Source organism: Euprymna scolopes, chromosome 3, assembly GCF_053919585.1.
Source record: "Euprymna scolopes isolate OS-2025 chromosome 3, ASM5391958v1, whole genome shotgun sequence".
Classification (NCBI taxonomy): Eukaryota; Metazoa; Mollusca; class Cephalopoda; order Sepiida; family Sepiolidae; genus Euprymna; species Euprymna scolopes.
The window spans coordinates 32,767,231-32,792,522 of record NC_136484.1 but is presented as its reverse complement, the minus strand read 5'-3'; the positions used below and the strand labels follow the sequence as shown (position 1 = coordinate 32,792,522).

At 30.3% G+C, this 25,292-nt stretch overlaps 1 protein-coding gene across 1 annotated transcript in view; it reads left to right on the top strand.

The window, feature by feature from the left end:
* LOC145254545 (periodic tryptophan protein 2 homolog) overlaps positions 1 to 25,292 on the top strand; it is a 120,537-nt gene that overhangs the window by 77,463 nt on the left and 17,782 nt on the right. Inside the window, exons 9-15 of the mRNA XM_080113072.1 lie at positions 444 to 605; positions 2,654 to 2,861; positions 5,047 to 5,195; positions 8,096 to 8,394; positions 17,934 to 18,114; positions 18,415 to 18,562; positions 19,914 to 20,094. Coding sequence (XP_079969198.1) covers positions 444 to 605; positions 2,654 to 2,861; positions 5,047 to 5,195; positions 8,096 to 8,394; positions 17,934 to 18,114; positions 18,415 to 18,562; positions 19,914 to 20,094 — 1,328 coding nt within the window. The remainder of the gene's footprint in view (positions 1 to 443; positions 606 to 2,653; positions 2,862 to 5,046; positions 5,196 to 8,095; positions 8,395 to 17,933; positions 18,115 to 18,414; positions 18,563 to 19,913; positions 20,095 to 25,292) is intronic.

Here is a 25,292-nt window from a genome sequence, read left to right as displayed (position 1 = left end):
TGTAAAGTTTCCTCTCAGTGCACAGCGATGGGTCCCCAACTAGAGGAAGCAATCGGGCAATTTGATTGAAAAATAGGCTATTTCACGGATTTCGATGACAATAAAAATATGGGGGTGTGAAACATTCGTTATCATTCAATCCCGGGCAATGTTAGGTTTTCCTGCTAGTTTAATATAATTTTTGAAATATGTGAACATTAAAAAATAACAAACTGATATAACCAGAATCAAATAAAAATAAAGATTTCAATGGCAAAGAGATAGACTGCCATTACTTGAGATATTAAGATAAAAAAATATCAATGCAAAGAAAACAATGAAAATTATCTCCCCTTTTTTTTTCCTTAATGGACAGAACTCTCCAATTTTTTATTTTTTGTGTGCCCATTTTTTACTCATTTGAAAGATATATTCTACTCGTTTTTCTCTTTTTATTTTTCCAGATACAATTTAAAGAAATCCCGAGAGAAGACAAATGAAATTGTTGTAAAACGTCTAACCAGTGCTATGTATAATAAAGAAACCAAAGTGATGGTCACTGGCTTTGAAGATGGATGTTTCTTCATTCATGAAATGCCACATTGTAATCTTATTCATTCATTAAGGTAATGAAAAAAAGACAATCCAATTTGTATTTAATTATTTTTATTTTTATTTTTTTATTTTTTTACTGTTTGTCATTGGTAAATTGCTCATTGTACTTAGAAACAGTCTGAGTTCAAACCTCACCATAATTTTTTTTCTGATTTTGTCCCCAAATGAACTTAGATGTTTCAAATTACAATATTAAACATTGTTTAGTTTTACTATAATCTTGAAAAATAGGATCCCAGGCAGACCTCCAAATGTGTGTATGTGTGTTAGATTAGTGAAAGAAAACCCCCCAGTAGAGTGCTTAATTATTAACTAATGGTACTGATGTTTTCCTGATCTTCTGTAGCATGTGCACATACACACCTCTCTCTCTCTTATATATATATATATATATATATATATATATATATATATATATAAAAGCTGAATGTGTGTGTGTGTCTGGTCACGAATAGGCTCCTATATGGTTGACTATTTTAAAAAACTGATTACATATAATGATAGATGTATCGAGACACAGGAATAGGTATGTTTGATCTACAGAACAGTAGTTCATTAAAATTGTGGGGGTCTTCGTTCGCGCCTGGTCCACAAAGTATGGAAATAAAAAAAATTTAAAAATAAAAAAAAAAGTTTACAAGTGTTTTTGATATAGATGTACATAATACTTTTATAAGTATGTTTTAACTTAAATAGGGATGGTACAATAAAATTGTGGGGTCTGCGTTTGCGCCTGGCCTCACTAAAATTGAAATAGGCACAGACTTTAATAAAGACTTTTCATATCTATCTACGTAAGTATACTTTGATAATTATGTTTCGGTTTGAAGAAATATGGTATAATAAAATTATGGGGTGTTCATTCGCACATGACCTCCATAGAATGGAAATATGTCACAAAGTTTAACAAGGTTTTTTTAATATAGATCCACAATATTGTGATAAGTATTTCGGTGTGAACAGGTATGGTATAATAAATTATGGGGTTTATCTATTTTATTTTTACTTTCAACATATTTTGCTTTGGTTTTGATACTCCCAAATTCGAAGCTATCTCTTTACAACCCTTCCTTTTGATAACCTATCATACTTTCATAAATCAGAGTCCATTTTCTGTAGGCTGTTTTTGAACCCAGTCAATGATGGGTACTTTTGCTAGTATATATATATATATATGACAGGTTGGGAGGTGTAAAATATATACATATATATATATTAAGACTATATTTATATATTTGCAAGTTTTCTTAAACGTTTAACAAAGCAATTTTTTAGTTTCTTGTGTTCTAACTTTTAAAAAAATTGTTTCTCATCAGAGGGCTGTCTACCTTTGAAATGATAAAACGGTAGCTTCAAGTATTTTTTTAAAAAAGTTTTAAAGGAACTAAAAAATAATGTGAATAGGGCAAATGTTCATTCTCTTATATTTTTTCACTTAATGTTCTATTTCCAATATTGAACATTTATTATTGTACAAGGATATCCCTAGATATCCTGAAAGATACTTTCTAAAATATTAAATTACGTATAATATCATTATATATATATAACAGATAGGAATAAATTCCATATAACTTTATCATATCATTAGTAGATTAATAAGGAAAATATAAGAAAAAACCTTTCAGCCATGGTATTTCAAAGCTAAATGTGTCTCCTCAAAAAAGAACAGCCAGCATTATATAAAATATAAATAAAAGCTATCTTAACATTTAGATTGGAAATGAAAGTAAATATTAAGATATATTAAAGAGGATATAAAATGCAAGGATAAAACATGAAAATTTAACTATAAAGAAATTAAATATGTGATATATAATGTATATAACTAGGCTTATTACTTCTGGCTGAAGTGCTGCATGCAAACTTGTGCATTTCATAATATTTATTGACTTTCATCTCACAGACAGTTAACAAATTAAGATCTTTTTTAGAATCACTTGTCAAAGAATATAAAAATTAAATTTATTTGATTTTTAGGAAAACAAATGTTTATTTGCTTTCTGACATCTTCACTTTTTCAGTATTCTTAAAATTTTTTATTTTTTTTCCTATTCAGTATTTCTGATCAAATTATTGGTTCAGTTGAATTTAATAAAACTGGTGACTGGATTGCGATGGGATGTTGTGGTCTGGGTCAGCTTTTAGTTTGGGAATGGCAGAGTGAAACTTACATTTTGAAACAACAAGGTCACTTCAATAACATGACGTGTCTGGAATATTCTCCTGATGGACATTATCTAGTGACGGGTGGAGATGATGCAAAGGTTGGTAATAAATCCTCCAGAACATTCCATTTCTAAATTATCTTATCCTTTTTTTCTTCTTTTTTTTCCAATTTAAAACTGATTAGTTTTACTTCAAACGCTGCTATACGATAAAGATCTGTTTAATAGACAATACTTTTAAATTATCGATTTAAGATTCATTTTACATGTCATGTGTTGGATGTCTTAAAAATTTATTTCCAAACTAAATTATCTCTAATCAAATCATTATTCAAACTACATAACCTGAAAAGTAGGATGTTTGGAGTCATTTCCTTAGTTGAGGCAAGATTTTTTTTTTTTTTTTACATAGACCGAATGCTTTTCCTGAGGTCAACCCAGTGCAGTGATAGGGGCCAGTGCTTTTTATCGAGATGCCATCTTTAGGTGATTGTCTACTAATGATAAAAGGTGCTTCAGCTGTGTTAATTTTATTTTTATTGGATAAATTGTTTTGGAATTTTTGAGATATGAATTGATGATTTTGAACTCTTCAAACTGCTATTCGTATCTTGAATGTTATATTTTACGATGGACCAGATGATGTAATCTATGACCATTTCTTTTTTATTATTTTTAGATGTATCTTAATTGGGAACTTTCTAGTTGAATATGGGAACTTGTGTGTGAAAAAGGTTAAATAGTAATTCTACAGTTTTTCTTTTTATGCTATTAGCTGCTGCTGATTTTCTGATGATCATCGGCATTCAGGCAATCTCTGCTTGTTAGCATTAATAATTGCTGCAGTTGTTGATCTTTTTAATTCACTTTTTTTTTTTTTTTTTTTTTTTTGTTCAATGTCAAGTTTTCAAATTACCTGAAATTTTTTTTTTTTAATTTTTGTTCAAGATGAAAGTGATACAAATGTAGAAATAGCAAATTAAGCTTTTTCTCAAACATGACTTGAATCATCTTGAATCTGCAGATATTTTGGCATATATTTTAGTTGATTAAAATATATAGTAAAATGAATCTTAAGGAAAGAAAAATTAATTTAGCTTTAGCATATATATATTAGCAAGTCGTCCAGCGTTGCCCAGTTGTAAAACCAAAACACACAGCTCTTCGGTCTTATTCATTACCATCTGTACTATGTTCTAATGCATATAAAAACTTAAAAAAACAAAAAACAAAAACAAACGTAAATGATATAAATGTATATTTACAGTCATTTTAAGTAGACTCAGTCTGCCAAGTTCCAATTTGGCACTTGTACAGTTTAATCAAGACATTCAAAAATGGAAATCTCGAAAAAACGTTATATTGTACGTATCCGTTTTGGACTGAAGATCTCTGAAAAAAAATTTGATTTAATTTGATCGAGTAGTTTTTATTTTACAGCAGAAAAACACATTTTTATGAGAGCGCGTTTAAGTCAGCTATTACGAAATTTTTTGAACACGCCACGGGGAGATAACTCCAGTTAAAGTGCCGACACTCCCTCCCCATCTTTATTACTAGCTTTTTTCTCTAAAAGTCGAACCTTTTGCTCGGTATCATAAATTATTTTGCTGTAAAATAAAAACTACTTGATGAAATTAAGTTAAATTCTTTTCAGTTAACTTCGTTCCATAACGAATATGTACAATATAACCCTTTTTTCGATATTTTCATTTTTTTTAATGTCTTGATTAAACTGAAAGTACCTCCAATTTTAATTTTGACCGCATAGCAGCTACTTTTACCAATTAAAAAAACCAAATCAAATTTGTCCCACAGGTTCAATTTTATGAACGGTCTATTTATTTGTGAGCTGGAAAAGGTTCTTTTCAGTCCAAAAAGTCTGTGGCACCATTAATGTTTGCTGCTGCTACATGAAAACAGCCTCTCTCCACGTGATGTCGTCGTGATGGGTCTTGAATTTTAGATTTAAAACAGGGGAGATAACTCTACCTTTACAGAAAAGGAGTTAGTTTCCCTTGAAGATATTATCATCCTAACATAATTTAAGTATTAGTATTTACAGAAAACTAAGTAAAAAAAAAAATAATGGTTGAAATTTGATTTAAAAAGATATTAATCATTTGATTTTAAGCGTCATCTTCAATATTTTGATTCTTTACAGATTATGTACACTCGGTAGAATTATAATTTGTCTTCCAATCCATGGCCTCAGATTGAAAACCTTTGAATTAAAATTTGAAGAAAAGCATTGTTCATGATGAAAAAACTTTTTTTTTTTTAGGTAAAAGTTTGGAATACAAGCAATGGATTTTGCTTTGTGACGTTCAGTGAACACACTGCAGGAATTACAGGTGTGACATTTAATCAGCGTGGTCAAGTAATTCTTTCCTGTTCTCTTGATGGTACCGTCCGGGCATATGACCTAAATCGGTAATCTCTTTTCTTTATATAAAAATGCATACAAATTTCCTGTTTTTTTTTTTTTTTTTCTTGTTTAGGCAAGATGATAGAACATAAACCTACATAAGTTTAGATATTTATATATTAAAGTTGGAATCAACATTCTTTGTTCATTGATAGACCAAAACTGGCTTAAGTAGGTGTTTGTACGTACCTGACAGTCGGTCTTACAGTGGGGTTGTTGTTGTTGTCAGGTTCAGATATGGTTTTGTTCAATGAGAGTAGGTTCACCTTCCCAGGCTTTATCTTCTCTGAGGAACTCTTTTTCTTTTCTCCCCCTCTCTTCCATAAACAAACCATATTGCTACTTGGAACGTAAGGGGCTACTGTTTGGCATTGTGTCTAAAACTGTGGGGAGATGAGCAGCAATATGTCTATTCACACCACATGTAAACTTCAGCAGTACCAGTTAGGGAAACAAAGAGAATTCCAAAGTATAGCAGTTCTAGGGAAAAAATGGAGTAGCAAGTTTTCTGGCATCTAGAGACCTCAAGTGTGAAAGGCGTGGGATTTTGTACTTGTTGATTTAGTTGGGAGTATGTACATCAAAGGGGAACAATAGTTACAAGTTCATTAGCACATTTCATTGAAGTACTTGTAAAACGGGCATAGGGATGCAACATTGCGGTGATGGGACAGAGGTTTGAGCTTTGGCGATAGTGCAAGACCTATTAGATTTGAGACTTTTCTTAGACTCTAAAGGCACCAGCCTAGATGTAGCAACAATACTCTATGCATGGTCGTTTGGTACATTTGAAGAAAGAAATCACAAAAGTGTCCGCAAATAAAGTAAAAAAAGTGCTATTTCATCAAGCAATGCACTTTGCCCAAAGTCGATCACAGCAATGGCAAAACTGCAGGAATTACACTTTAAATTTTTTCTGCGTCCACCCTATTCTCTAAATCTGGACCCCAGTGATAAGTTTAAATTGAAGACATTTGCACTACATACAGATAGCAAATCTCTATTAGTAATAGTATGTCCAAAGCCAAAACTATACTATCAATGTACTATTGTATTATCTTTCAGTAATCAATTAAGAGTTTTCACGAGCGGTTTGCAAAAACATAAGCAAACACATTTTTATGTTTTTCGTTCTTTTTCGGCCTCCCCTCCCCAATGTGAACAGAATTTTTGTGAACTGGTAAATGTCGGCGCGTTACTTATGGAAAAACGGTTAATTAAACTGCAGAAGCACCTGTTAAACTACACCATTCCTATAATTGAATACCCCCACCCCCAAAAAAGAACAAAAAACAAATGTTTGGGTATGATTTTGTAAACCGCTCGTGAAAACTTTTTTAGATCAATTAAAAAGCATTAAAACTTTTTTAGATCAATTAAAAAGCATTAAAAGTACGTAAGACAAAAAAAACTTTTTAAGAAAATTATTTGAAATGACTGCTTAAAGATTCCTATATGATATAAGACACCCCACTACATCCGTTCACATGGGAATGTATCATGTAAGAAAAACACTACCGAAGACGGTGAAATGGCACAAAATCGTCCCACGGTCTAGGAGTTCATACCATGCGAAAAGTAAATTAGCAGCAGGTTTCATTATCAGATTTGTTGTCAGCGACCTTGAATACCCCTAAAAAAACAAATTAGAATGGTCTGTAAGGTAACATTTACCATTGGTTTTATTTCTATATTTATTTTTATTATATAATTATATACTTATATTTATTTTTATTATATAATTATATACTTATATTTATTTTTATTATATAATTATATACTTATCGCCTTGTTAATGTTTATTTTTATTTAATGTCTTAATTTACCTTTTATTTCTATATAAAAAAGTAAATTTTTAGTAATTGTTTATTTCTATTGTTAAAGAAGTCATTTATTGAACTTTCGAAATCGCCTCCGCCTTAATGTTTCTGACAAACTTTTTATTTTTGTTAGGGGTTGGGAAACATTTACTTATGCTCACGTCACGACTGTGATACCAGGCATCAGTAAATGTTGATCAAGCCCCTACAGTCCTTTAGTTGTTGAACGGCTCTTAGTGACTAGTTAGTTTGCTAAGTTAGGATTCAAAGGATTTAAAAAGTTAAGCATTTTTTTTTTTTTTTTTTTTTTTGTGCAAAGAAGTTCCAAAAGAAATTGCTTCATTCGCAGAATATTTTATTGAAACATAAATTTCTAATAAAAAAAGAAAAAGAAAAATTCACTTACCACATTGTTCTATTAAGCCGTTTATTGTTTAAATAATTTGACTTTGCCTGTTTTCTTTTAAAAAAATGTTGACAAGACATTTTTCATTTACTAATGGAAGAGTATCGGTTATAAAAAAAAAAAACTTGGCAAAAGATACCCCCCCCCCCCAAGTCACCAGTTGAAGAAACCACTAAATTTTTAACATGATTTACTCCCAATGAGAGCACTGTAAAATCTTTTTTCTCTAAGGGTTAAGTATTCATCAACTTTTTTCATGGACTTCGCTCACAAATGAAAACAATGTTACCTCGCGGCCCTTAAAGTTTCTGCAACAGTGTAAACATAACTAATAATGAGCCTCGAAGTTTCGAAACAGACAGACAGTGCTTATGTATGTGACGGAATAAGAAAACCCATTAAGATAATTAAAGATTACCTTTAAAATAGTTAATAAAATTCTTGTATATCATATTAAATATGTTATGAAAAGTTCTATGACGTTTTTATCATAAATTTTTGACAGCATTAATCTCACTTCAAACAAACAGTTCAACTTAAAAATATGAAAGAATTATAAATCTAGGGTATTTTTTAACGATGCGATTCTGATTTCCCCCAAAATACACGATTCTTATGATTTCCGATTAATCGTCCCACCACGAGTAGCTACATAAAATATATATTTTTTCTTTTTTAGGTATCGTAATTTCCGGACTTTCACATCACCTCAGCCTGCACAATTTTCCTGTTTGACAATAGATTCAAGTGGAGAAATCGTTTGCGCAGGCAGTCGAGACTCTTTTGAGATTTTTGTTTGGTCAATGAAGAGTGGTCGACTCTTAGATGTTTTATCTGGTCATGAAGCCCCAATTTCTGGTTTGGCTTTTAGTCCTTTTGGAATGCAGTTGGCAAGTGGATCCTGGGATAAGACAGTCAAATTATGGGACATTTTTGAGAATAAAGGATCTCGGGAGACACTGATTGGCAATTCAGATGGTAGGAATTTTAGCTTCCTATTTTTTCATTACTAGAATTACCTGGTGTTGCCTGGGCAAGAGGGGGGGGTGACATTGTTTTTATTAATTTTTTTATTTCTACTTAATTTTTTTTATTTTTATTTTTAATTTTTATTTACATATTTGTATGTATTTTTATGTATGCGTTTTTATGTACGTCTTTGTGTTTTGATTTACGTCTTTGTGTTTTGATTTACGTCTTTGTGTTTTGATTTACGTCTTTGTGTTTTTATTTACGTCTTTGTGTTTTTATTTACGTCTTTGTGTTTTGATTTACGTCTTTGTGTTTTGATTTATGTCTTTGTGTTTTGATTTACGTCTTTACATATTTTTATGTGTTTACATATTTTTATGTGTTTACATATTTTTATGTGTTTACATATTTTTATGTGTTTACATATTTTTATGTGTTTACATATTTTTATGTGTTTACATATTTTTATGTGTTTACATTTTATGTATTTACATTTTATGTATTTACATATGTATATACATATGTATATATATATGTATATGTATTTACATATTATGTATTATATATTTATATTTATTATATATTTATATTTATTATATATTTATATTTATTATATATTTATTATGTTTACATATTTGTTTACATATTATATTTACATATTTTTTTATATATTTACATATTTTTTAGTTTTTTAAATTTTAGTTTTTTTACCGAGATACTTTCATATTTATATTATAATATATTAATTTATGGTACATTTATTTTAATATTTATTTTATATTCATATGAATTGATATTCAATTTATTATTTTAGTTTTTATTTTGTTTTTAGTTATTTAGTTTTTTTTTTTATTTTTTTTTTTTATTTTTTTTTTTATTTTAGATTTTTGTTTTTATTTTACCGGGAGTCTTTCATGGCTTTTTAGTCTTTCATGGCTTTTTAGTCTTTCATTCCTTTTTAGTCTTTCATTCCTTTTTAGTCTTTCATTCCTTTTTAGTCTTTCATTCCTTTTTAGTCTTTCATGCCTTTTTAGTCTTTCATGCCTTTTTAGTCTTTCATGCCTTTTTAGTCTTTCATGCCTTTTTAGTCTTTCATGCCTTTATAGTCTTTCACGCCTTTTTAGTCTTTCATGCCTTTTTAGTCTTTCATGCCTTTTTAGTCTTTCATGCCTTTTTAGTCTTTCATGCCTTTTTAGTCTTTCATGCCTTTTTAGTCTTTCATGCCTTTTTAGTCTTTCATGCCTTTTTAGTCTTTCATGCCTTTTTAGTCTTTCATGCCTTTTTAGTCTTTCATGCCTTTATAGTCTTTCACGCCTTTATAGTCTTTCACGCCTTTATAGTCTTTCACGCCTTTATAGTCTTTCACGCCTTTATAGTCTTTCACGCCTTTATAGTCTTTCACGCCTTTATAGTCTTTCACGCCTTTATAGTCTTTCACGCCTTTATAGTCTTTCACGCCTTTATAGTCTTTCACGCCTTTATAGTCTTTCACGCCTTTATAGTCTTTCACGCCTTTATAGTCTTTCACGCCTTTATAGTCTTTCACGCCTTTATAGTCTTTCACGCCTTTATAGTCTTTCACGCCTTTATAGTCTTTCACGCCTTTATTTTTATATCTAATCTATTTTTATATCTAATCTATCTATTTATTTATTTTTTTTATTACATTTTCACTCCAGATAAGGCACATTGCCACTTAGTGTAGGGGGCTACTATCAGGGGTAGCATCTACTGGGGTACTATGTGGGAATTTGGGCAACAAGATGTCTGTTCACGTTACACTTGAACTTCTGCACGTCAGTACAGTTGGGGAAGCAGGGACCTGGAATGGAATTCCAAAGTCTAGTGGTTTTGGGGAAGAAACTACTGGAGTAGAAAGATCTTTTACATCTAGGGATCTCTGTGTAGGGGTTAGATTTAGCTGCCTGTCGGGTTTGTCGAGAGTGTTTATGTTGTGGGGGCACAAATGCTTGCAGTTCGTCAGAGCATTCTCCATTAAAATACTTGTAGAACAGGCAGAGGGATGCAACATTTCGTCGATGAGGCTGAAGCTTAGATGCCAGTTCAGGGCCTATCAGATTGGCGACTCTCTTTTGAACCTTGTCTTGGAGCGAGAGCAGATGCACCAGCCCAAATATGACAACAATACTCCATATATGGGGGAATGATGGCCTTATAGAGGTACAGGATACTTTCGGGTGTTAGTAATTTTCTAGCACGGTAGAGAGAGCCTACCTTCTTTGCAGCGGCCCTGGCAATGCTTTCAATGTAATTGTTCTAAGTCATGTTTCCTGTGAACTTTAGGCCAAGGAGTTTGAAAGATGTACTCTCAGATAGTATTGTTGGCAATTACTATTGGCGGTAGAAAAGGTTTCTTGTAATTATTGAAGGAAACTAGTTTAGTCTTGGCGGCATTGAACGTGACCATCCGTTTTTGTCCCCCATTCCACTACAGATTAGAAGTCATCCTTTAGTGTTTCTGCCAATTCTTTAGATATGTGTTCATTTGTTTTCTTGTCGTGCCTGTTATAGTGTGGTGTTATCAGCATATATACCCATCTGAGGCAATTTTATCAGGGAGGTCATTTATGAATATTAGGAACAACAGCGGTCCAAGGGTAGACCTTTGGGGCACTCCCGCATTTATATCATATTAGATGTTCGACCGTCGAGGACAACCTGGATTTTTCTGTTATCTAAGAAGGATTTAGTTATGTTTAGTATTCTACCAGTGATACCGTATGATCTAATTTTCCTGAGGAGACCCTCATGCCATACCCTGTCAAAAGCCTTAGATATATCTAGAGCTACTGCTCTACCCTCCCCGGCTTTGTCCAGTGAGTGGTATATATGTTCAGAGATAAGTTAGGATGTCTGCTGTGGAAAGGGCTCGTCTAAATCCATATTGTTGGTCAGTCAGAAGCTTAGCATCTGTAAGGTGATGGACTAGAGCATGGTTAATTAAGGTTTGAAATATTTTGGAGAAAAGTGGGAGGAGGCTAATGGAGCGATAATTTAATGGGTCCGTTCTTTCGCCAGAATTCTTGAATAATGATACCACAGAAGCAGTTTTCCAACAGCCCGGAAAGCAAGATTCATTAAGGCATTTGTTGTAGGGTTTGGAGAGAACTGGAGCTACTTCAGCTGAGCACTTTTTTAATAGCACAGCTGGGATGAGATCGGGTCCACATGCTTTTGAAGTGTTAAGGTTTTTTATGATAGCATGTACCTGAGCAGGGGTGATTTTCAGATCTTCTAGCATGGCATTTGTCTGGATAGGAAAGTCAGCTTAGGAGGTGGTTGAGAGGGTCCAGTGTTGAGTTTGAGGCAAACCGACTGGCAAGCATGTTAGCCTTCTCGGCTGCTGAGCAAACAACCTCATGATTGTTGGTTAGTGGGGGAATTGTTGATTGCCCATTATTTACTACATTGTTGTTGATTTTCCAAAAGTCACAAGTTCCTAATTTCTGTGCTTTGATGCGTTTTTTAGTGGTTTCAGTAAATTCTCTTTTAGCTGTCGCTATTTCTTTCTTAACGTTACTTCTAGCTTCTATGTACTTCTGTCTGTTTGAACTGAACTTATGTCGGTTAAATCTGCAGTATGCATGCTGCCTTTGAGCAATGGCAGTTGCGCAAGTCGAAGTAAACCATTGAGGAGAGTGGGGGCTTGCTATAAAATTTCCGCATGGGGGCATGTGCATCGATTGCAGTTTTGAACCATTCAGTGGTCTCATTTGTACACTGTTCAGCAGGAAGAGAAAAAATATTTTCCCATGGGGCATCTCTGATAAGATTTTTATATCTAATCAATTTATTTTTATATCTAATCTATTTATTTTTATATCTAATCTATTTATTTTTATATCTAATCAATTTATTTTTATATCTAATCAATTTATTTTTATATCTAATCAATTTATTTTTATATCTAATCAATTTATTTTTATATCTAATCAATTTATTTTTATATCTAATCAATTTATTTTTATATCTAATCAATTTATTTTTATATCTAATCAATTTATTTTTATATCTAATCAATTTATTTTTATATCTAATCAATTTATTTTTATATCTAATCAATTTATTTTTATATCTAATCAATTTATTTTTATATCTAATCAATTTATTTTTATATCTAATCAATTTATTTTTATATCTAATCAATTTATTTTTATATCTAATCAATTTATTTTTATATCTAATCAATTTATTTTTATATCTAATCAATTTATTTTTATATCTAATCAATTTATTTTTATATCTAATCAATTTATTTTTATATCTAATCAATTTATTTTTATATCTAATCAATTTATTTTTATATCTAATCAATTTATTTTTATATCTAATCAATTTATTTTTATATCTAATCAATTTATATCTAATCAATTTATATCTAATCAATTTATATCTAATCAATTTATATCTAATCAATTTATATCTAATCAATTTATATCTAATCTATTTATATCTAATCTATTTATATCTAATCTATTTATATCTAATCTATTTTTATATTTTTTATATTTATTTTTATATCTATTTTTATATTTATATTTTTATATTTATTTTTATATTTAATATCTATTTATGTATATAGTTTAGCTTATTTTAGCCTAGCTTAGTTTATTAAAAAATTTACCTAACTTTTTAATTTACATTTCATGTATTTACACAATTTTTTTTTATGTTCCTACTTATATTCAGTTTAACGTCTTTTTTTAGATGCTTGACAGTTTTTAAATGTTGACATCCAGACTTTCATGTCTTTCATAATTTACATATTTCATTTATTTACACACTTATTTTTATGTTCATGTCTGCATTGTCATTTCATGCCAACTGACCCGACTATAACTAATAACGGAAACACTTTCAAATTCTTACTATATGACCAAACCAATCTTTTGTTCTACACATTCCTTCTACTTTCCACATTTTGTCTCATATTGAAATCATAAGATTTAAGTTGCATTTCTCGTTTTACATATGACTTCTATCTACTCAGCACGTCCTATGTCCTGAATCCTTAATTTACTTTTGATTTTGATATGATATTGATTTTTCATTTCGATACTTCCGTTCGATACTACATTCTGATAGGGTTTGTATAGACTTGAAAAGTCCTTGAATTTTAACTTTTGCTTCGTAAAGGCCTTATTTCTATTATCTTTAAAAAAAAAATTATTGAAAACGTGGAAAATGTCTTGAAAATTATATTTATGCACAGTAAAAATTTGTCAATATTAAATTTAATCTAAATAGTCTTAAATGATTTTAAGTATTGCTAAAAAAAAGTATTACAATATATATTTATAAATATTGAAAATCAAATCGAAATATATTGTTCTGAAATTGTATTATTGTGGATACAAGAGTTACTCCCCCTTTTCCTGAAACTGTTTTTTTTTCGCATAACATCCGGTAGTTTTGTGAAAAAGGGATGTAACTCTTGTGTAGACAATATCAGAAATTCAAAATTTAAGAGTAAAACGAACACAATGTAGACTAATGTACATTGGGGAAAATGCTTAATCACACTTGGTTGGTCAAATATAAGTGGATCAGGAAATGTCAATATGATTGTCGACAGGCATATTGTTATGGATGTAATATTTATTTTAAGCAAAATAGGTGAATGGACTTTGAAATCGCACATGGCTGGCATTAAACACAAGATGAATGAAATCTTTAGAAAGTGAACCTGCCTTAGAGAACTTCATGTAAATAACAGATCTTTAAAACTACTTGATGGAATATAAATATAAAATATAGAGAATTGACAACTGGAAAAGCCGTTTTTTTGGTTTATCATGTCCTTGTTTATATATCAAATTTTGTGTTCGTTTTACAATCCACAACAATTCAAAAAAGTGATAAAAAGTCAAATGAACAACAAATGTTACCAAAGTCAATAACAATTACTTTGTAACGTGCGTGCATCATTTTCAGTGTTTTATGAAGTTTTAAATGCTTCTTAATTCATCTCGAGTATTAACTCTCTTTATGGCTTTTAAATTTCCCAGCAGAATGGCTGTTGTATTGTTTGTTGTTTTGGCCCGGCCAGTCATCCTCTTTTCGATTATCACATTTTTTGGGGGGTGGGGAGGGGGGTGTTATTAGAGAGTCCCATTCTTTGAAGGGAATTTTTTATTTTTGTGATGGGGGGGGGGGAGCTTTATTTTTATTTTTTTTATTGTTTTTAGTTTTAGTTTTCCTTTTTATTTTTGGTTTGTTTTAGTTAGTTTTTAGTAGTTTTCAGTTTTTTTTTTTTTTTTTTTTTTTTTTTTTTTAAATTTCATTTCTATGAGGGGGTAGAAGCAGCAACTCTAAATAAAATATAATCGAAAAAACAAGGCTGTCCAGGCAGAAAAAAATAAACAAGACCGCAGCCATTCTGCTTGGAACTTTATAAGTCATAAAGAGTTAATATTTGAGATGAAATAAAATATATTTGAAACTACTTTAAAAAGAAGAAAATTATGTGGGTAATTTGCAATGATTTTTTTTTTTTTTAACCACTTTCGAATAGCCATGGATTATAACACACGCAAAAATTTGTTTTTAAGAACTTGAATTTTGCCTGGAGAAGGCCTTGACAAACTTTCAAAAGCTTTGATACGTCCTTGAAAGTAGACATGTAAAATTTGTTTCTTTTCAATGTTTGGCTTTGTTATTTGGTTTGGAAATTTGCTATTTTATCTTGATAGTTGTTCATTCTGGCAATTTTTATTTTTGGAAAAAGTTAAGTATGTTAAACTTGTAATATGTTATGTGTTAGCATAATTTATTGGTATTGTTTTTATATAATTTGTTGACATTGTCTATCGTATAGATTGTTGATATTTTTTAGATTGTTTACAGTGTCTATCATATATTTCATGCCAACTGATCTGACTATAACTAATAATGGAAACACTTTCAAATTCTTACTATATAATTCTTATTTATATTGTAGATAAACTACAATATAAATAGCCTACTATAAACTCTAACTACAAACAATATCTATTCATGCCTCCGTTCACTCTAAGCTTTTTTATTTTTTTAAATTTTTTTTTTTTATTGTTGTTATAGTCTATTAGGATAGTCTTTGTTTATTAGTATAGATTATTTATATTAGTTTATTAATGTAGGTGATTGATATATTTTTTTTACACATTTTTTATTATAATTTAATTTTTTTTATTTTTATATTTATTTTTAGTTTCATATTATATATTTTATATTTGTTTTTGTATTTTTATATGTTTTTATATGTATATTTTTATATTTTATATTTATGTAGTTTAGTTTTAAAAAAAAAAAATCACATAACCTACTTTGAAATTTATATATTTCATTTTACACAAGCTTGTTGTTTTTATATGTTCCTACTTATTATATTCTGTTTAACGCCTATTTTAGATGCTTGAGTTTTTAAATGTTGACCTCCAAACTTGCATATCTGTATTGTCATTTCATGTCAACTGACCCGACTATAACTAATAACGGAAACACTTTCAAATTCTTACTATATGACCAAACCAACAATCTTTTGTTCTACACATTCCCTCTACTTTCCACGTTTTGTCTCATATTGAAATCATAAGATTTGAGTTGTATTACTCGTTATACATATGACTTCTATCTACTCAGCACATGTCCTAAATCCTTAATTTACTTAATTGTGATTTTGATATGATATTGATTTTTCATTTCGATACATTTCACTAGGGTTTGTATGAACTTGAAAAGTCCTTGAATTTTAACTTTTGCTTTGAAAAAGCCTTTTTTCTATTATCTTAAAAAAATCCTTGAAAATATGGAAAATGTCTTGAAAATTATATTCTTTATGCCCAGTAAACATTTGTCAATATTAAAAATATCGAAATACTCTTAAATGTTTTAAGTATTGGTAAAAACAGTATTAAAATATATTTTTGTAAAATATTGAAAATAAAATCGAAACACATTGTTCTGAAATTGCATTGTATTATTGTGGATACAAGAGTTACGTCCCTTTATCATGAAACTGATGTTTTTTCATATATTGGGTAGTTTTGTGATGAAGGGATGTTTTTTCATATATTGGGTAGTTTTGTGATGAAGGGATGTTTTTTTCATATATTGGGTAGTTTTGTGATAAAGGGATGTTTTTTCATATATTGGGTAGTTTTATGATGAAGGGATGTTTTTCATATATTGGGTAGTTTTGTGATGAAGGGATGTTTTTTCATATATTGGGTAGTTTTGTGATGAAGGGATGTTTTTTCATATATTGGGTAGTTTTGTAATGAAGGGATGTTTTTTCATATATTAGGTAGTTTTGTGATGAAGGGATGTTTTTTCATATATTGGGTAGTTTTGTGATAAAGGGATGTAACTTGTGTAAACAATACCAGAAATTCAAAATTTAAGAGTAAAACAAACACATTGTAGACCAATGTACAATGGGGAAAATAATGTCTAAATACCACTTTTGATTATCACATTTGGGGGGGTGGGATTATTAGAGTCTGTCGGTTCTTGTCTCTTTAGAGATATTTTTTAGATAGTTTCTTGATTTATTAGTATAGTTTATATTGTTTAATGATATTTGTTCGTTCATTGATATAGTTTGTAGGCATAGTATAGTAGTATAGTTTGTAGGCAATTTGTCATAATTTATTGGGATATTATATTCATTGGCATTGTCTAATCATTGTTTCTTGATGTAGTTTATATAGTCTGCTATTGATAATTTAGTTTGTCATATTCATGTTGCAGTTTATAAAGTTATAATTTATGTATAGTTTTATGGTATAGTTTTATATTTTGTGGTACAGTTTTTTTTGTGGTACAGTTTTTTTATATTGTTTTGTGGTACAGTTTTTTTATATTGTTTTGTGGTGCAGTTTATTTATATTGTTTTGTGGTGCAGTTTATTTATATTGTTTTGTGGTGCAGTTTATTTATATTGTTTTGTGGTGCAGTTTATTTATATTGTTTTGTGGTGCAGTTTATTTATATTGTTTTGTGGTGCAGTTTATTTATATTGTTTTGTGGTGCAGTTTATTTATATTGTTTTGTGGTGCAGTTTATTTATATTGTTTTGTGGTGCAGTTTATTTATATTGTTTTGTGGTGCAGTTTATTTATATTGTTTTGTGGTGCAGTTTATTTATATTGTTTTGTGGTGCAGTTTATTTATTATAGGTTTATCCATAAAGTTTAGTGATTGTTGTTGTTTTTTTTTTTTGTTTTTTTTATCGGTATAGTTTGATATTGTTCTATCTCTAGTGTTTCCACTGTCAACAGGAGAAAAGTTTATCAGGCATGTATACTGTTGTGTTCGGAGGAGTAACTCACAGGGATGTGTGTGCAGAACAGGAGACTCCTTGGTTTGGCCACATTAAAGAAATGGATGACAGGTTTTGTTAATAGATATGAGATAATATAGTTAGTTGGATAAAAAGCTGGTCAGAGTTTGGAGTCAATTTTTAAAAGCTACCTAACACATGCCAGTATGTGAAATGGACGTTAAACGGAATATGATGATGGTGATTATATTTTTTCTTCTAGTTTTGGCTGTAGCATTCCGACCAGATGGCAAGCAACTTGCTGTGGCAGCATTAGATGCGAGCATTACATTTTGGGATCCTCAGACTGCTGTACAAGTTGGGTCAATCGAAGGCAAGCATGATATTGGTTATTTCCGCAAATTAGAAGACCTGATCTCTGCTAAGAAATCTTCTGCTGGACAGTAAGTGAACTTTTTTCTTTTTCCCCCCTTTTTGCTCTTGTTTCCCTCGTTATTTTTCTTTTTTTCCCACCTTTTTTTGTTCCCTCTTTTTCTCCTTTTTTCGTTATTTCCCTCTTTTTCCTCATCTTTTTCCCCTCTTTCTCCCCCCCCATTCTATTTCAGTTTTAAATAACTTTGAAAAGATTAAAAAAAAAATGCTGTATAAAAACGACAAATGAAACCAATCTATGAATTGTGTACAATAAAGTTTATTTCAGTTTTAAATGATTCCAATTAAATGTAACTTTTTTTTTTCTTCAGAGCGTTTAATTCTATTTGTTATTCTGCTGATGGGAAAGCTGTATTGGCTGCTGGACGATCCAAAAATATTTGCATTTATTCTGCAGAAGACCTAATTCTCATGAAGAAATTTGAAATTTCTTGCAACAAATCCTTTGATGGAATGGAGGTAAAAAAAAAAACATGATTTTTACTATTTATATTTTTGATCCCCATGATTTATCGGAGAGGGACCTATGTTTTCAGTGGTGTCTGTGTGTTCGCTAGTCCGGACAATTGTCAGATAACTGTCCATTAGTTTTTCCTGAAATTTTGCCACAAATTGCATTGCATTAAATAGATGTACACAGTAAATTTTTTTTTTTTTTTTTTTTTCAAAAAATTCCTGTTGCACCACCAGATTCAAAAGAGGTTAAAAAAAAAAGAAGAAAAAAAAGACACGTTTTGCCCCATAACTTTTGATCCATCCATTAGATTTTTCTGAAACTTAGCCAAAATGTAGAACCCATTGTTCTTAATATAAATTCAGTAATGGGCGAACCTGGCGAAATTGTGGTTCACATCTGTCTGGGATTTTTAGGCCTAAAAAAAACATGCCTTTCTGGAGCTTTTTTTTTTTTTTTTTTTTTTTTTTTTTTTTTTTTTTTTTCAGATTTCTCAAAACTTGATATGTATGTCTATATCGTGGTTTTCCATGGTGCTGAATTCAAATATACATGTCTTAACCACGTTTTTGGCAGGCTTTGCATAGGCCCGTGGTGCAGTGAATTGACGTTGAATCTCTACGGTTCTGGATGAGCATTGTCTGAAGATGGCGGTTTCAGTCCTACCCCAAGCCGCTTAGTTGGCCAAAAATGTGAGACTACAACAACTATGGAAAGTAGTAATTGCTGAGAATGCAGTTAGATTAGGAGTTCCTATCCGACGCGATTACCATCTAACGAAGGCCAGTGGAATAGTTGGCCGAAACGTTGTGAAACCACTGTCTACAATGAATGAATAATTCAAATTATCTTAGTAATGAATTCCAATTAATTAAATAAGAATCTAATATAAATATCACCTGTCTGTTAAAATGTATGTTTGTATGTCTGCCTAAAACTTTCGATAGAGATGATGGATTTTTACTAAATCGGTATTGTTTTGAAGCTTGACCCTTCGGACGACAAATTTTTGCCGTTATTTTTGAAAGTCATCCGCTCTTTTCGATCGGCTAGCCTTAATTTAAAGTCATCACTTTCGGTTTGGCAATGGATGCAACAGCAAAGACGTCGCTTTTTGTTTTTTCATGTTCTTTTCCTCCTTCGCGATATGGGTTCGAGCCTGCCTAACTTTTTTTTTTTTTTTTTTTTGCTCAACGCCTACCTCCAAACACCCGGGCAATGCCAGGCACCCAGACTAGTATATATATATATATATATATATATATATATATATATATATATATCTCAATATAGCCTTTAAAGCCACAAATATATGACAAAACAATTGTAATTTCAATTCTATTTTATTTTTCTTAGGAATTTTTAGACAAGCGTCAAATGACTGAATGGGGTAATCTTGCTTTGATTGATGCTGATGATGAAGATGAAAACAATCCTGGTAAAAGTCTTGCTCTTCCTGGTGTTCGAAAAGGAGACATGTCTTCTCGCCATTGGAAACCTGAAGTCCGAGTTTGCTGTGTGAGATTCTCCCCGACTGGTTTGTAGAATTATTTTTAGGCTTTTTTCAGAATTGATTGTTCGCAGCAGTTTTACAATTGGCAAACATTTCAGATCTAATTTGATTTATTTTGCATATCATTTGTGTGAATGTCGCCAATAAATTTTGTTCCTTTTTATGCTTATAGTTTTAGGTTTTTTTTTTTTTTTTTTACTCAAAAATTAAACAACTACGAAGATGGAAATGGTATCATTAAAACCATTGACCTTTTGTGCCCTGGAATTTATTTTTCTACATAATCACCATTCTCAGTGCTCTTTTGACAGGAATTAATATCTGCAACAGAGAAACGAAGCTATCAGGTCATGAATGCATAAGCTCAATCATCACAATGGAATGTGCAATCCCCTCTGATCCATTCAGGCGGAATAAAAAAAAAAGAGGAGGCATTATTTTCGGAACCTTCCTTGTGTGTGTATATATTTCTCCAAAACTTCTGGCCTTGATGGAGGAAGAGACAAAAACTTACTGATATGGTTTCAAAAGAGCTGAATAACAGCAAGGAGAGATTTGATTCCAAATATGTCTCGTGTTATATTCCCCCTCTTAGAAATAGGGTTCGATTATGAATATCTCCAGTATTGAATACTTGTTATAGATTGTGAAATTTACTTTATGTATGAAAACTAAAGAGGGGAGATATAACATGAGAAATATTTGGAACCAAGTCTCCCCTTGCTGTTATTTCAGATCATTTAAAACCATAGCAGCAAGTTTTAGTCCCTCCTTCATCAAGGCCAGAGCTTTTAGAGAAATATCAGATATTTTGTAATTCATATGCAAAACTAGGAAAACAAATGACGGATTTAAACATTTTATGATTTAAAAAAAAGTGCCAAAAATAGGCTCAGGATAATGGATGATGCCTTTAATGTGTGACCTTAAGGGAAAATGTCACATAGCTCACTACACAACTCAAGCTTTCATTTGTTAAATTCTGATCAATAATCACTGAGATTTGGAACTTATAAAATGGCCAAAAAGGATATATATATATATATATATATATATATATATATATATATATATATACATACACACACATACTCACACACTTGTAGCCAAATTGAATATTGAAATGCTTATATCTTTGGTTCTATGGGACAAAACTACATGAAAATTTGGAGGCTTTTTGAAGGTTATAATACTATTAGACTACCCATGACCCTTTTGGGTCAGTATGTTATATTAGCTATGGAATTAATGTATGAGCGTAACACTTGTGACGTAAAGAAAATATTTTTTGTGACATAACAAACATTTTTATGAAAGTATATTAAAATGAAAAACATATAGATTTGAGTCATTCTGTTTATAATTGTTTATTTTTGAAAAAAAAAACAATTACAGCCATTGAATTATAAGTGGTTTGCCATACTTATAGGTAAATGTGCACTGAACAGATACCATAATAAAGTTAAATTCAAATTTTGATATCTTTTTTTAATGAAATTGTTAGTTGAAAGTACAGAATAGTTAAACACTCTCCCCATGTTAAGAATGGCTTTTTAAATAGAAAATGAAAATAAAATGTAACTTTTTTCATTTATTTTTAATAAACACTCGTGACCCAATTGGTCAAATATTAAATTTATGTTAATTAGTTTTATTGACCTTATTATTAAGACAAAAACAAAATATTAAATTGTTTATTTGGATAATTTAAACATGAAAAAAGAATTGGGATGCTGAAAATGTACATAGTAGAATTGGGATGCTGAAAATGTACATAGTAAAACAATTTTTTATTGTTGCATTGATTCATTTGTGATGCAAATTAAAAAAAAAAAAAACATTTTTGGGGTTATTTATGTTGGTAGTGTAGAAGAAAATGTATGAACGTTTTTAAAAAATGGAGAATAAACTTAAAAAAGAGGCGGTGGGGAAATTGCCGTTGTAAATTGTTCTTATGGCTGTCAACAGGTCAAAGTTGATTTATTTGTAAGAATATTGCGACATTTAATAATTTCGGAATAATAATGTTAATATTTCAGTGTGCAGAGCAAATTCTGCAAAAGTAGCGATGTGTGTTTAATTGTTTACGCTGTTATGGGTTTAAGTTTATGTACGGATGCATAACCAGAAGTCGTAAACCAGATGTTGGGTTACAACATCTGTTACAAGGTCATTTGAGTTTTATATTTATATAGATTCTATGGTTTAAATTTTATGACAATTGGTAAAAAAAGAACCTATATTTTCAAACCAATAAAATATGCCCAAATTTTCCTACATTTTAGTCTCCTAGCAGGCCAGCTTTAGTTTTGCTGCTTTGGGATGAATTTTTTTTTTTTTGTGCTTGGTTTTCTCCCCTGTGGTCTTGCCAGGCCGCTCATATATAAAACAAGGGACGTTCTAAAAAAAAAAATGGTAAGATTGAAGCAGCAATTTGAACTTCACACAATAGAAGAGCAATAATTTGTAATATATACTGATCATTTGTATACAGTTAAAGTTGTAAGGTTAACTAATTTGCATAATACTCTGTAAAAGAACATCCCGTTAATTAAATATTTGCATCTCAATTTCATTGTTTTCATTTTAATGTAATGCATAGTTTCTATTTTTAAATATTTTTATATTATGGCTGAAAAGCATTTTTAGTAAAAAAAACAAAACAAAAAAAAAACACTTTCTGCCAATTTAGTTTCAAGTGGACTTGCTTTTCAACAAGTTGCAATTCAGTTTTAAATTATAAATTCAAAACTAAGCTCCACCCTAGTAACGCACACGAACTGTGACCCCCCTCCTTCTCTATAACTGGGAGCAAGATTTTAATTTCAATTTTTATTTTTAGAGTAATGCTATGACCAGTCCTGCTAGTGTCTCTCTATATATGTGCTATCAGCCTTCTTTACAACTCACACACACACACACACACACACACACACACACACACACACACACACATGCATATTTTTCAAAAACTCATTCGCATATAAATCAGTAAATATGAAATTACAGTTAAATATAACCTGGATGGTATAATGTTTTTGATGATTTGGAGAGTAAACCCCTCTTTTTTTTTCAAAAAGCGAACAAACCAAAATTATGCCATAAAAATGCAACAACAAACCCAAATCAGCTGTCATATAGGCAAATAACGGCACAAATAAGATCACCTATGAACAACCCATACTGGCTTTTATGAAGAATAGTGTGCTTCTTCAACTACTGATATTGCCTCAAGTAATAACTTGAAGCTGGATACTCCACCAGACTAGATGAATTCTTATCTTAGGATCCAGTAAGACTAAGAGACCACAAGAAAGATATATTATTACTTATTAAAATGGTTTATTGGGAAGGAAAATCAATGTTCTTAACTTTATTAACTCAGTGTTTGAACACTAAAGGATAACTAGAATAAATAGAATATCCAAATATCTATGTATCTCATAAAGAGATGGAGTGTTGGGAACGAGCCCTATGATTTCTGAGAACTTCAACTGAAGTAAAACAAAAGAAGAAATGCAAAAAGGGATGAAATCAAAAGGAGATGAGCAGTAAATTATTGGCATAGGTGATCTCCCCTTAATCAACTGAAACACTATATAAAATGACGGGTCCAATTTTATGTGGTAATCTATATAATTATAAAACTGAAATGATCTTGTAATGATGTATGTAACCCACTTTCCAGTTTACGACATCTGGTTGTGCATGACCTGCGCACTGAAATATTAACGTTATTATTTTTAAATTATTATTTAATATGGGAAGAGTGGGGTTTAAAATAACTTAAATGTAATGAACGATGTAAAAAAAAAAAAAAAAAAGCAGATATATCAATGTTAATTTAACTATAAGTATTATGGTATCTGTTCAGTGCACATTTACCTATAAGTATGGCCAACCACTTATAATTCAGTAATTGTAAATTTAAAAAAAAAAAAAATAATCAATTATAATAAACAGAACGACTCATAGAAATCTATCTATATTCCTTTTTCATTTTAATATACTTTCATAGAAATGTTTTTATGTCAAAAAAAACCTTTTTCTTTACGTCCCAAGTGTCCTGCTAATACATGAATTTCATAGCTAATATAACATACTGACCCAACGGGTCACGGGTAGTCTAGTCTAGTATTAAAGATAAGTAATGGATTTATATTACAATATTGAACTTTAAACATGAATGTGTGTTTTATTGTAGTGTAATTTTTGCCTATTTGTATTTTTTGTTGCTAGTATCTGTAGAGTTTAAGGTTATGTGTCATTTCAGTTATATTGTTATATATGTGTACATATTAGCGGGCTGCCCAGTGTTGCTGCCATAAAATAGGCTTAAATATGTTTTAATTTATGCTGATTTCATATTTATTATGAAGCCAATTCCTTATCTATACTCCTATAAATTTGGGGTTTTTGTGTATTGATATTCATATTACCCCTCCCTTTTTTTTTTCTTCTATTAAAAAAGAAAATAGAACTTTGTTATATATGGGTTGTGGAATTGCATTCATCTGCAAATGATCTAGCTAATTTGCATATTTTTTAAACATTCATTTTAATTAATTCCCTATTAATTTTTTGGTTTTCTTATAGGATGATCATCTTTAAACTATTACATGTAATTATATTCATGCATATATTCTATATGATTTATACTTGCTTAATATTAGCGTAAAAAGATTTATAGTAAACAAATCTTGCTATATGTATGTGTGTATATATTTGTTTAAAAAATTTTGCGAACCAAACTATCAGTTTTGATCTACAGACAAAACTTAATATATAGGATATTCAAACCCATACAAAACTTTATATTTGGATCTTAGCTATGGAAAATCAGTCAAAAGTATGAAAATAAAAAAATGGAATTGGCCAAGTGAAAGCCGAACGACATCATTACGAATATGCATGCGTAACGTAGGAGCTATTGGTTCATGTTTTAACTTTTATACTTGCAGCAAATATGTCTGCATAGCTTAGGCATTAACGTCAAAGGAAAAAGTAAATCGTAGGCTAAACGTTTTGGTTTCGATTCTCGATAGTGGTTTACGAGTCTTTTTTTTTTTTTTTAATCATTTCTATATACTTACTGGGTCCAATACAATCTATTTATAAATACGAAATCTGCATTAATCAAAATATATTTAAGCATATTTTACGACAGGCAATGCTGGGCGACCTGGTAGTATCGTACATGAAAGAAAATGACTTTGGTGCTG